General features: G+C 38.7%; 1 protein-coding gene across 1 annotated transcript in view; it reads left to right on the top strand.

Annotated features, from left to right (window-relative positions):
- The window catches only part of TFDP2 (transcription factor Dp-2), a 166,226-nt gene that overhangs the window by 37,233 nt on the left and 114,684 nt on the right, over positions 1 to 14,309 (top strand). Inside the window, 2 exon segments of the mRNA XM_079101091.1 lie at positions 847 to 862; positions 7,380 to 7,446. Of these exon segments, the coding sequence (XP_078957217.1) occupies positions 847 to 862; positions 7,380 to 7,446 (83 nt within the window).

Raw genomic sequence — 14,309 nt, 5'->3', positions numbered from 1 at the left:
AGTTTCTTTTTAATCTTTGCCAGTATAATCAGCAAGAAACTGTATATGACTTATTATATTTCTTTGATTACTTGTTAGATTAAACTCGCATTCTACACGTTTGTTGGTCGTTTGTATTTCTCTTCGGAAATTGTGCCAGGGATGAGGTATTAGAAGCCATTGGCATTTGAAAAACAGCCTATACTTAAATATTACTTTGTCTTTAATAAAACATTCACATAGTTATTTAATTCAATCAGAGGAGCTCTTTGACTCTGTCTTGCATGTATGTATTATCCCCATTTTGTAGTGACTGTAAAACCGTCTTTTGTGATAGGTAGAGTTTACCTCTGAGCACAGATCATTTCACTCTGAATCCTGTTTTCTTTCACTTTTGTTATGTCAATCAGAAATACTTGGTTTTACCTATGAAGTTATAACATTATTGGGGAATGTGTGTATTCTTACAAATTGGACTGGGGTGTTTTTATTCAGTGTTTAGTGACTATGTACAGTGCACAACACAGCATTGGGATACCTAGACACTGCTCCATTTTAGTAATCATTTTACTGTATGTAGCTTATAAAATCATGTTATGTACATTAAATGTACATAAGTTTATTTAAAAATTTTAAAGGAATACTAAGATGAAGGCTTTTCTCAGGACCTGACTAGGCAAAATATGTGCCATGAGATATGAGTTCACTCTTTTCTATTGCTCAATGAAATATAGCTCTTTTTAAGTAGGTAAAAAGAGGAAAGAATAATATTTTTTAAAAGCCTCTCCTAACCAATTTTTTCTACTTTCAAATGTACTTTCTTTGAGTCTTTTTTTTTTTTTCTTTTGGTACTGGGGATCAACTCAGGGCCTTGTGCTTGAAGGTAAGCACTCTACCAACTGAGCTCTCACCCTAGCCCTTCTTTGAGTCTTTAAACTACAATTTATGAAAGCAAAAATAAATAGATATTTTGAAGTTTTTATTGAACAGGTTTTGGTAGTATTTATATAAGCGTTAGCTGTAGACAAGTCTCCATTTGTGATACCAAAATTAGCATATAATATTGACTCAGGTGATCTTTATCTAAATTTTTAGAATATAATCTGGTTATTAAGGTGCAGGTGTACAACTGCTTAAATAGTTTATGAAATCGTCTTGCTACTGCAGTGTGCAGAAGTCGGTTGTGAAGAGCAGGTGTTTAAGCATAACAGTAACCCAGTAACTGAACTCTCTGCTGAGAATGTGTGGTTTCAGTTGAGGTTTTTTTGCTGTTATTGTCATAAAATAACAGAAAGGTATAAACTGAACCTTTTGAAGTTATCATAACGTAGTAAATGATCACATTGTATTAAGAATGGAATGAATATATATACATATATATGTGTATGTATATATATTTTAGTTGTAGATGGACACAATGCATTTATTTATTTATTTATTTATTTATTTATTTATTTATTTATTTATTTATTTATTTATTTATTTATAGTGCTGAGGATCAAACCCAGTGCCTCACACATGCTTGGCAAGTGCTCCACCACTGAGCTGCAACTTCAGCCCGTGCATTGAATATATTAAAGTCTGTTTTAGTATTCATTGGTTTCTTTTAAAATTAGAATACAGACAAAAATTTTGCCTTTTTCTCTTCCTAGAAGAATTTATACAAGAGGGCTTATTGGAATTGATGTAGTGCACTCAATAAGTGTTCAACAAATTGAATGTGTAACATTAGTATTTGTGAGCAATTTTGTTTTGGTTTGTTTTTGGTACTGGGAAGTGAACCCTGGGGTCCTTTACCACTAAGCTACATCCCCATCCCCATTTTTATTTTTTACTTCGTGATAGGGTTCCTGAGTTGCTGAAGGTCTTGATAAGTTACGAGGACTGGCCTCTAACTTGTAATCCTCCTGCTTCAGCCTCTCAAATTGCTGGGATTAATTTATTACAAATTTCATTGCAAAGGATTAATTTGACTTCAGCTGAGTACTTATAAGAAAGTAGTATCTGTTCCATTGTCTGCATAGAATTAAGAGCTATTTTCTAGATGTCTTAGTCTGTGCTGCTGTAATAAAAATTTGGTGATTTTAGGTACCATTTATCTAACATCTGTTTTATCAGAATCACTTGTCTGTTATGATTGATATGTAGAAATATTTCTGATAATATACCTCTAGGTGAAAAGAAACAGCTGTTAGAGCATTTGAACTACAAATAATGAATTAATTAGCTCTTAAATACTATCAAATTGCAAAGTATCAAATGAGTGCCTATGAAGAAGATATGTAAAACTGATGCTTTTAAAAAATAGGACAAATGTATGGAGGTAAAGTTTTAAAGCTTTGTGTACTTTAAAATCTTTTCAGATAACTGGATTTTATATAACACATTGTGAGGATAGTTAAAAATACTTCATTTTATACTTTCAATTTACTATGAGAGTAAGTTTTTGTTTGTTTGCAGAGCTGGGGATTGAACTCAGGGCTTTGCGCTGCTCTACCACTGAGTTAGAAAGCCTAGTCCAAAGATAGATGTTCTGAAAACACACACACACCATGTAGAGGTGATAAGATTTATCAATTAGCTTGACTGTGGTGGTCATTTCATGGTATAGACTTGTATCAAAACATGAAGCGACATAACTTAAATATACACAGTTTTTATGTCAATGATAAATCAGTAAAGCTATTAAAATATGCTTTTGGTTTAGTAGTACCTTGAAAGAATGGTCGAGATACCAAACAACATATTTTGCAATGTTATGAGATTACAAAGCTTCAGTATGAAAAACAGTAACATACTAGTAATAAAACCATTTATTGTAGTTTACTTTGTGCCAAGTTTTCAAAATTAAAGATTCTCCTTTAGATCCTATAACAAATTTTAAAAATTCTTTTTTGATAATACTGCCATATTTAGCTGTGATGTCAAGTAGCCCTATGGACATTACATTAAATGAAATGTTATTAAAGATGAATTTATAAACACGCTTGCTATAGATAGTCACTGAAGTATAGTACTAATTAGTAATGTGTATTAACAAGGATTGAGCAGTGTGTGCCAAGCACTGTGCTGTATACTTTACATAGATTATCTCATTTAATCTTTACAAGATCCTGAATTGGTAAGTATTGGTATCACCTTCCAATATTTTTTTAATCCTGCAAATTTTAGTGTGTTTCTTTCCTTTCTCTCTCTCTCCTTCCTTCCTTCCTTCCTTCCTTTCTTCCTTCTTTCTTTCTCTTTTTTTCTTTCCTCTTTCTTTCTCTTCCCCCCCTCCTTTCCCTTTCCCTCCCTCCTTTCCCTTTTCCTTTTCTTTCCCTTTTCCTTCTCTCCCTCTCTTCCTTCTTTCCTTCCCTCCGTCCTTCTTCCTTGGTATTGAACCAGGTGTGCTTTACCACTGAGCCACATCCCCAGCCCTTCTTATGTTTATTTTGAGACAGGGTCTCACTAAATTGCTTTAGGGCCTCACTAAGTTGTTGAGACTGGCTTTGAACAAGCCATCCTTCTGCCTCAGCCTCCTGAGCTGCTGGGATTATAGGTGTGGGCCACCATGCCTGGCTAGATTTTAATTTCTAAACCAGTAAGTATCAGTCTACATAACCCACTGAAGTAAAACAAACAAACAAACAAACAAACAAACAAAAAACTTCTAGAGTCCTTCCTTATTCTTATTAGGAAAGTTGAAAAAGTCCTGGAGGCCAAAAAGTAAGCTGACTATGTGAGTTTTGCCCAGGTGTAACTGGGCCATTTCTTGCTCTGACCTCACAAGGAGCCATTGTGAGGGAATTTCAAATACCAGCTACGTAAGAGGCTGGCTGTTTTATCCATAACTGTAGGAAACTCTTGGTGGTAATCTGTTGGACTCCCAGATAGTGTGTTTGGTGTTTGGTGATTGTGGTCTTTTGATACTGTTTTTTTTGATTTGGGGTTTTTTCGGTTTGCTTTTTGTCGTGTGTGTGTGTGTGTGTGTGTGTGTGTGTTCCAGCTTAGGACGCCTGGTGTAAGTAGTCAGAAGTGTGGCGCTGCCGGGGCCCAGCTCCTACTACAGTCAGCCTCATGGACCACTCTCAGATCCTAAGGGACATTGGGCAGGGGCTTTGCCTAGGAAAAACTAGCCCACTGTGTTATCGGGAGAGAGGTGGCAGTAAGTCCTGCCAAAGGTAGAGTGGAACAAGCCTGTCCTATCCAAGTCAGATACGATGATACCTGTGGAATACCAAAGTGTGCTCTAGCTCTTTCAGGGCACAGAGACCATTGAAAATATCTACATCATCATGGAGCATGAGGTGGGGGACACCTATGGCGCCCCATCCCAGATGCCAGTGGCCTTTAGGAGGAGGAGATCTGGAGACTGTAAGCCAGATTGCAAGTGCTGTGCACTACTGCTGAGAGAAAGGCATCGTGCACCTAGACCTGAGGGCGGGTAACATCCTGGTGGATGCCAGAGGCAACATCAAACTCCTCCACTTTGCCCTGAGCACCAAGGTTCACAGCTGGGCAGAAGCTGAATGAGTTCTGGGGCACTGCCCTGCACCTTGCCCCGGAAGTCATCCAGTGGAAAGAATATTCAGCCCCCCACCCCCGTGGACATCTGGAGTCTAGGTGTCTTTCTGTGTTTTATGGTCATCTGGAGATGCCCATTTATGGCAAACACTGCTAAGCAGCTGAAGAAGCAGATAATGCAGGCAGTGTATTTCCCCACATTTCTGAGGGTCACAGAGCCTCATCAGAGGCTGATGATGGACCCTGTGCAGAGGCCCAGTAGAGCAGATAATGGAGTACCCATGGCTGAGCCAGGGTGAAGAATGTCTACCCAGTCATTCTAGTGAGCCACTTCCCAAGTACCTGGACCCCACAATCATGATAATCATCTTTGACATGAATTACGACTCCTATGATACCTGGATGTTCCTGGCAAATAGAAAATATGAGACCCAAGACCCTGATACTCCAGCACCAGGGCAGGCTGCATATTCTAGGTGAAGCCTGTGCATCAGGGGCTTGGGCTTTGCCCAGGCCCCATGGATCCTTCCAGTGTCAGACCAAAGAGGAGTGCCAATGAGCCTGCCCTTCTCTCCTTGCCTTTGTCCTGTGAGTAGCAGCTGCATAAGGAGACCAAGCAGGCAGGGCAGAGGGTCGTGGGTATGTTAGCGTGCCTGCCATTCCTCTCCACTTCCTGCACGTGAGGACCCCCATGGCAGCATAGGCTCCCAGCATGCCCGTGCCCCACAGGCCCAGCCCCTGGCTGATCCTCAGTAGGTGGGTTGCAGAAGATGGCAGCATGTCCTTCCAAGGTACCTCCACAGGGCAATGCCATGAACATCAGGTAGTGATAAGAAGGACTGCCACCTGCATCAACACTTGCATTGTTGGGGCTCCAGTGGAAGAAGTACACAAACATGCCAGATTCAGATACAGTGGCTCCAGCGAAGACACAGAGCTGAGACAGACTGATGGATATTCAGAAGACCTGAGCTCTCTGAATTCATGGTGTGGGTGTGGGTCAGACATGCACCCAGACAGCTGCCGGAATGAGGTGTGCCACCTGGTCAGGCTTTGCACAGATTCCAGACAGGAGTGCATTGGAATCCACCAGGAGTCTCCTCTACCCCCACCTTCGAGAGATAGCAGAGACTCTTTTCCTTGGGACACTTCCCCCTGCCCTGTTCACCTCTGTTCTTTCTTCCATGCTTCTGAGATAGCAGAGATGGTGCTAATAAATTTGTTTTTCACAAATTACATAATAAAATTGATATTCCAAAGATTAAGAAGAGAAAAGGCAAATTAAAAAAAGGAGAAAAAAGGGAGGCCTCTGGGCAGGGCGGGAGCCCAGCACCAGCTTCTTCAAGGCCTGGACCACTGTGCCTCCTTTTATGCAGTGCAGGTCCTTGCGCACCTTGACCAGCATAGATGGAGATTCTCCTCGAGCCAGCGTAGACTTGATTCCCTTTGAATTGGTTGCTTTGGCCAGAAGGAATTCCTTTCCCAGGGTTCCTCCCTTTCACCTTCCAGTTGCAGATGAGAAAATTGCATGTTTTGACCAAGGCCATCCATGTAGTAGTCTTTATGAGTGACAGTGTGGACCCAAATAATTGGATGTGAGGCCTGTCCACTTCACTTTTGCATTGTGATATTAATTCCTTACATGTCATAGTTTTGAAAAGCATTGTGGATAGTGATTAAGAACATCAAATTTGGGGCCTGGGATTGTGGCTCAGTGGTAGAGTGCTTGCCTAGCATGTGTGAGGCACTGGATTCGATTCTCAGCACCACGTATAAATAAATGAATAAAATAAAAGTATATCAATATCTAAAAAAATTATAAAAAAAGAACATTAAGGGCATCAGTCAGGATGGGATTTTTATTTTTTAGAATTTTTGGTGCTGGAAATTGAACCCAGCACCTTGCCCACCTAGTCTCAATGATAGATTTTTTTTTTTTTAGGGCCGAGGATCAAACTGAGGGTCTCATGCATGCTAGGCAAGGGCTCTACCACTAAGCTGTGTCCCCAACCTTATAATGGAATTTGAATTTATCTGTGGCACCTTTGCTAATCTTTTGGCAACTTGAGCTATCACAGTACTTGTTTTCAGAAAACTGTCCCCGTCAGGGACTGGGCATGGTGGCACACGTGTAATTGGAGCAATCCCAGTGACTCAGCAGACAGACCAGGGAATCCCAAGTTTAAGGCCAGCCTCATTAACTTAGTGAGACTCTGTCAGAAAATAAAAAGGACCGAGGATACAACTCAGTGGCAGAGTACCTCTGGGTGCAATCCCCAGTACCAAAAAAACAACAAATTATTAGTAAAATTGAGAGTAAGGTTTTGTTCACAAGTAATATTTCATTATTATTATTATTGTTATTTTTTGCTTTCCTGGGGATTGAACCAAGGACCTCACACATGCTTGACAATTTCTCTATTATTGAGCTATTCCCTTAGTCTAATATTTCATTAATTTTAATTTTAATTTGGACATTTCATATTTTCCCCATTTCAAGAAATATGACCACATTTTCTTTTTCATAATATATTCCTAATGGGCAAGGTGGCTCACACCTATAATCCCAGCTACTTGAGAGACTGAGGCAGGAGGATTGTAAGTTTGAGGACAGCCTCAACAGCTTAGCAAGACCCTGTATCAGAATAAATAGGGCTGGAGATGGAGCTCAATGGTAGAACACTTGCCTAGCATGTGTGAACCCTTCGGTTCAATCCCCAGTACCACCAAACAAACAAACAAACAAACAAATAAATAAATAAATAAATGCCTCCTATAGTTAATATAATTAATTTATTTTCACATGGCTATATAGAATATTTGATACAGATTTCTGGTGGAAGGTATAAAATAGCTTATTATCCTATTTTTAATTTTTTTTAAACTGTTTTATTCAGGTTGGTTTGTCTTCCACAAATACAGAACTAAGAGGATTTATAGATCAGAATCTCAGTCCAACAAAAGGTAAGACTGCCAAGTAAAAAAATTATTTTAATTTAGTTTTATTGCATTTGTTTTGTAAAATATGCAGCTATAAGAAATACTTTAAAATGATGATTATATAATATTGATGTGTAGTTACATACCACATAACCTATGTTTTATGAAAATTACTCTGAGAAGTAGAGGGTTCTCGTGTGTGAATTTGTGAATTTTCTCCATTGCTTTCCTTAGAGAACTCAGATCCTTTTTTTTCTTTTTTGGGTGCTGGGGATTGAACCCAGGGCCTTGTGCTTACAAGGCAAGCACTCTACCGACTGAGCTATCTCCCCAGCTCAGATTCTTGATCAGTGACCTTACTACAATTGAAGCTATTCAGACTACTTTTTTCCTTTTTCTTGTTTGAGAATCCTTTGGACTATAACTTACAGGGAAGTATGTAGGGAGAAATTATAACATGCTTTTTTCTATTATATACACACCCACATTCATATTTATATATAAAAACATATTCATATATTCCCACTACTTGTAATACATGGCTTACTAGGGGATGCTTATATCAGAAGTCTGATCCCCCAGTAGAAGAACTTGTAGGGGTTCTGCCACATCCAGTGTGGATGAGGGAAAGGGTTTCTGTTGGAGGAATGTGCTGGCTATAGATTAATCACTAAGAAACTTATTTAATAAGATAAACACAGGAGACAACTATCTTTTTAAATCAAAGGGGTGTGACGGATTGAGCCATGCTAAGATCTGGCTTCTAACATGTTTGGAGCCCACCTTGCCTTTATTTATAATAGTACAGGTAAAGGGGGTCCAGGAGGAGCTTCTGTGAGGAACAGGATGGGGTGAAGTTAAGGGAGCCATTTGCTCTAGCGGGTCCTCCCAATAGAATTAGCATTTTCTCAGGCGGTGAGCCACTCTGCACAAAAGTCACATGCCCCAGGCTCTCTGAACAGTCTCTCATGATAGCCAGTTCCTGGAAGTCAGACTTCAGTGTCCCATGGCTCAGCCAAGCCTGATTCTGCTTTTCGTGGATGGCTTCCCACAGGACCAAACGTGTACAGAAATCAGCAATATCTTTCAGTATGTTTCTTTTGTTAGTATCTTTTAGTATGTAGAGATACATGCTAAAAATATTTATGAATGGAATGGTATGTTGTCTAGCATTTCCATCAAAATAACCCATGAAGGACTGATAAAGTGGGTGGCATTATAGATAATGAAATGTTGTCTATAAAGTGATTGTTTAAACTGGGTGACGGCTATGTCGGGTTTCTTTTCTTTCTTCTTTATTTTTTTCCTTTATTTGTTTGAAATTTTCTGTTATAAAAAATAGGAACAAAGTGTATTCCATTGCAATGTAAAGACATCAGCTTCCTCAAAAGGTTTTATCTAAAATGGGAGATATAATGTGGGGAGAAGGTTATAAAAATCTGTATTTTAGTATCAATGTCTAATTTAATAATGTTAGTAGTCCATAGGATTATTTTGAGCATTTAAGTATTATGAAGTCATTTTTTGCGGGGGGTGGTTCTGGGGATGGAACTCAGGGGCTCTCCACCCCTGAGCCACATCCCCAGCCTGATTTTGTATTTTATTTGGAGGCAGGGTCTCACTGAGTTGCTTAGCGCCTCACTTTTGCTGAGGCTGGCTCTAAACTCAACGATCCTCCTGCCCCAGCCTCCCCAGCTCCTGGGATTACAGGCGTGTGCCACCACACCTGGCTGAGGAATTTTTGTCTGTTGTAACTAATGGATTTTTTTGTGCCTGTCCTCCTCTCCTGGGACGCTGATTATATGTATATTGAGATCTTTTGCCATTGCAAAATGGCAAAATTAGGCTTACCTATCCCCAATCCTACTTTTATCCCTCTGTGTTCTTCACATTTAACAATTTTTTATGAATCTTTAACTTACTTTTTTCTATCACCATCTTGCTGTTAAGCCTATCTGATGAGTTTTTTTTTCCAAGTTCTGCAATTTCTGTTTGGTTCTTTGTAGTTTCTACTTTTCTACTGAGAATTCCTACCTTTTAATTTCCTCCAGAGAGCATTTTACCTACATCCTAAACACAGTTAAAATAGCTGCTTTAAAATCTTTCTCTGTTGGTAGCAATATGTGCATAACTCAAGGTTGAATTAATGATTCTCTTTATCCTAGAGAATGGGTCATATTTTCCTGTTTCTTCCTTGTCAAATATTTTTGGATATATTCTGGACATTGTCAATGTGTTGTAAAGATTCTGGATTTATTCTTTTTCTGAAGAGTGTTAAAGAGTGTTTTTTGTTTGTTTGTTTTGGTGGGTACTTTTTTGGAATCTGAAATGCTACCCTTGTGTATAGCAACTCAGATCTTTTTTTTTTTTTTTTTTTTTTTTTTTTTTTGCGGTGCTGGGGATTGAACTCAGGGCCTTAGTGCTTGTGAGGCGAGCACTCTACCAGCTGAGCTATCTCCCCAGCCCGCAACTCAGATCTTAATTTAATTTTAGAAGTATTTTCATCTTACTTGGACTGCTTGAAGTCCACCCCAAGCATGTATGGTTCAGATGTCAGTAAAAAAATTTGGGAACTTTATACATAGAATTTGGGGCTTCACTTATCTGGGTCCCTCCTTCCATTTCCTTCTCCCCATTTTTCAGCAAATGTGTTTGTCCCAAATTCTGTCTTCTAGTTCTTTAAGTCAGTGCAACTAATAATAAACTATTGTATCTAGAATTTCCAGTTGTTATTATAATAGAGTTGGTCCAGTATGAGCTAAATGACCATAACAGAAGTAGATCCAGAAAGTAATTCAAAGGATATTTACTCTGACATCACTTATCAAATAAAAACGGATAACTAAGTGTCAGTGGGGAAGTGAGTAAATGGAAAAACTGTTTAGACCTACCTTGTAATAATGTAAGGAAAACGTTTAAAGTATAAGACAAGGTGAAAACAAAGTACGTTGAGTGCAGTGGCCACTTGTAACCGCAGCTATTCAGGAGGCTAAAGCAGGAGGATCCTAAATTCACGGCCAGCCTGGGTGAGTTGGTGAGCCTCTGTCTCAAAATAAAAACAAAAAGGGCTGGGATGTAGCTCAGTGGTAGGGAGTGCCCCTGGGTTCAGTTCCCGGTACCACACTCTCTCACACACACATACACACTCGGAGAGAAAAAAAGAAAAACAAAACATGGAAATTTATAAATGGTAGGACAGTGGTTTTCAATCTTGGATCTTAGATTTATTGTAAAGACTCTTACCTATTTATGTAGATGAGGTTGTAAGTAGTAAAATAAAATAGAAATTGAAGTATTATTTTGTAGTTTATAAAATAGAATACAAATCGAAGTGTTGGCTGTATTTTCTTTAATCAACATTCTACAATTATATTTTACTGTGTTACGCTCTGTGTAGTTTTTAAAATGGCCACAAAATGTTTCTCATACTTGAATATATTGAGAACAAATATAATATGATTAAAACCGTGTAAAAAGACTGGACAGAATATGGAGATTCCTCAAAAAACTAGGACTGGAACCACTGTTTGACCCAGTTATCCCACTCCTCAGTATGTATGCAAAGGACTTAAGATCAGCATACTACAGCGATGCAGCCATGTCAATGTTCATAGCAGTTCAGTTCACAATAGCTAAGCTGTAGAACCAACCTAGAAGCACCTCAGCAGATGACTGGATGGAGAAAATGTGGTATGTATTCACAAGGAAGTATTACTCAGCCATTAAGAAGCCATTAAGAAGAAAGACTGTGGCATTTGCCAGTAAATGGATGGATCTGGACACCATCAGGCTAAGTAAAATAAGCCAATCCCCCAAACCAAAGGTTGAATGTTTACTTTAGTATGTGAGAGCTAATCTACAATAAAGGGGTGGCAGGAGGGGAAGAATAGAAGTTCTATGGATTAGACCAAAGGGACCAAGGGGCAGGGGGATAGGAAAAAGAAAGACAATGGAATGAATTTGACATAACTTTCCTGTGTACATATATGAATATAACACTGTGGATCTCACCATGGTGTGTCTAATATGAATAAGATATATTCCATGTGTGTATAATTATATCAAAATGAATTTACTATCATGTATAAATAAAAAGAACCAATAAAAATAAGTAAAAATATGCTGTACAGAAAAATACAATGGAAGAAAATTATTATTTTAGTTTTATGTATTAGAACTAGATCTTTGTACTTTCCTCATTTTTTAATGAGTCTGTGCTAATTCAGTCAGTTACCTGGTCTACTGTTTAATATTGTTCACATTTGTTATTTCTTTCCCCTCCCTTCTGCCCCTTATTTTTGCATTTGTACTTTTCCTTCTGGATTTAGTAGTGACTTTTTTTTTTTTTTTTTTTTTTGATACTGGGGATTGAACCTAGGGGCATTTAACCGCTGAGCCACATCCTGAGATCTACTTAGCCCTATTTTTTTTAATTTTTAATTTTGAGAGAGGATCTCACTAAGTTGCTTAGGACCCAGCTAAAATCTGAGGCTGGCTTTGAACTTGTGATCCTCCTGCCTGAACCCTCTGAGCCACTGGGATTACTGGTGTGCACCATGGAGCCCAGTAAGTAGTAACTTTTGACATTCATAGCCCCTTTCTTCAGGATCACCTTCACTTTTTAACTGCCAGAGTTCTGTTTTTAATAGTATCACTATTTACTTATTTTTATGGTACTGGGGTCTCTCATATGATAGGCAAGTGCTCTACCACTGAGCTACATCCCAGCTCCTGTATCACTTTATTAAGGATAGCAAAATTCAGAGTATTGACCCTGCTCTCTCACACCATTCAACACAGAAGGTCACTAATATGTGTGGGATTTCTCCCTACTAACAACAACAACAAAAGTATAGTAATTCTGATGTTATCTACCTGAGACAGATCAATCCTGCAGGTTAAGTGCTCGGATCCATCAGACTCTCCTACTTCAGTTGCCAGTTGTATGCCCAGGTTGTGATTTGTGCTTTTGGTCAATATGCTATGAATTGAGGGTTCCCTTTCTCCCCTCCTTGTGTTTAATTTTTTAGAGCAACTCCTAGGCTAGCCTGTGTAACTTAGCAAGACCCTGTATCAAAATAAAAATAAAAAGGGCTGGGGATATCTCTCAGTGGTAGAGCACTCCTGGGTTCAATTCCCAGTACTATAAAAGGGGGGGGGGGTGTTGTGGTTTAAGTGTGAGGTATCCTTCAAAAGCTCATGTGTGAGGCAATGCAAGAAAGTTTAGAGGTGAAATGATTGTTACAAGAGTTTTAACCTAATCAGTTTATTAATCCCCTGATAGGGATTAACTGGTTGGTAATTGTAGGTAAGGAGGGTATGGCTGGAGGATGTGGGTTCCTAGGGGCATGCCTTTGAGATGATAGATAGATAGTTCTTGTTGAGTGGAGCTCTTTTTCTGCTTCCCAATCATGACTTCAGCTGCTTTCTTCCACCATGATATTCTGCCTCACCTCAGGCCCCAAGGAATGGAGCTGGCCTTCTGTGGACATAGACATCTGAAACTGTGAGCCCCCAAATAAACTTATGCTCCTCCACTTGTTCTTGTCAGATCTTTTGGTCACAGCAGTGAAAAAACTGACTGAAGAGGTTTTTGATTAGTTGGGTTCTGTGGCTCAAACCTATAATCCCAGGTACTAGGGATGCTGAGGCAGGAGAATTGCAAGTTTGAGGGCAGCGTAGGCAACTTACTGACACCCTGTCTCCAGGTAAGGATGGCTGAAGAAGTAGCTGGTGGTAGAGCATTTGTGAGGACTTCTTTCTGAGGTGTACTCTGTTTTATCAGTCTTTATGTCTACTTGTCAGTACTATCATGTTTTTATAATACTGGAGTTTGGGTACGTTTCTAAGTCAGGAGTATGTGTTCTCCAACTTCACTTTTCTTTTTCAAGATTGTTTGGGCTATTTAGTGCCGCTAGCAATTTCACAGGAGTGGAAGTCTTAGTATAGGTGGAGATTGAATTCAGTTTGTTGGTTTCTACTTTTATTGACTTCTTAACATTGCCATGTCTTTCTGTTCCTGAACACATTTCATTTATTGAAGTCTTCTTTGGTCTACCATTTCATTTGAGGTGATATTGATGTTCTGGAATTAGATACTGTTGATGGTTATATAAATTTGTAAATAGACTAAAAACCACTTTAAAAGGTGATTTTTTTCTTATGTGATTTTTACCTTGATTTAAAAAATAAAGTACTTCAACTCAGTGTCTACTTCCAGTTCTGATTCTTTCACTTTCCCTCATACGCAGAGTTCTTGGCAGGGCTGCACCCTTACAATCCCCTTCTTACCTCTTGCTCACTCCTGTCTCATAGAACCTGACTTTTGACTCCATTAATCCACTGAGACTGAAAAAACCCAGCATTTGACCCAGTTAACATCTTCCTTTTTCTTTAACTTTTAACTTCCAAACAGTTTTAAGTTTATAGAAAATTACAAAGATAGTACAGAGAATTTCCATAGATTGTTTTTCTTCTCTATTAATGGTAATGTCTCACATTAGTATGGTCCAGTTTTTACAGTTAATGAGATAATATGAATACATATTTTAACTTAATTTCATACTTAATTCAGATTTCCTTAATTTTTAGCTAACCTCATTTTTCTGATCCAGTAAATATCCACATAGCATCATATTTTATGAGGTTGGCATGTTCTTAGGTTTCTTTTTCTGTGATAGTTTCTCAAGCTTTCCATGTTTTTGATAACTTGATAATTTTGTGATGTATTGGTTAGGTACTTGGTATAATATCCCTTAATTGGGATTTTTCTCATGATTTGACTTGTCTTTGTGTGTGTGTGGTATGGGGATTTGAACCCAAGGACTACCACTGAGCCACATCCCCAACCCTTCTTCTATTTTATTTCGAGACAAGGTCTTACTAAG

The sequence above is a fragment of the Sciurus vulgaris genome (genome assembly GCF_902686455.1).
Source record: "Sciurus vulgaris genome assembly, chromosome: 10".
Classification (NCBI taxonomy): domain Eukaryota; kingdom Metazoa; phylum Chordata; class Mammalia; order Rodentia; family Sciuridae; genus Sciurus; species Sciurus vulgaris.
Note: the sequence above shows the minus strand (reverse complement) of the source record. Positions and strands in the feature narration are given on the sequence as shown.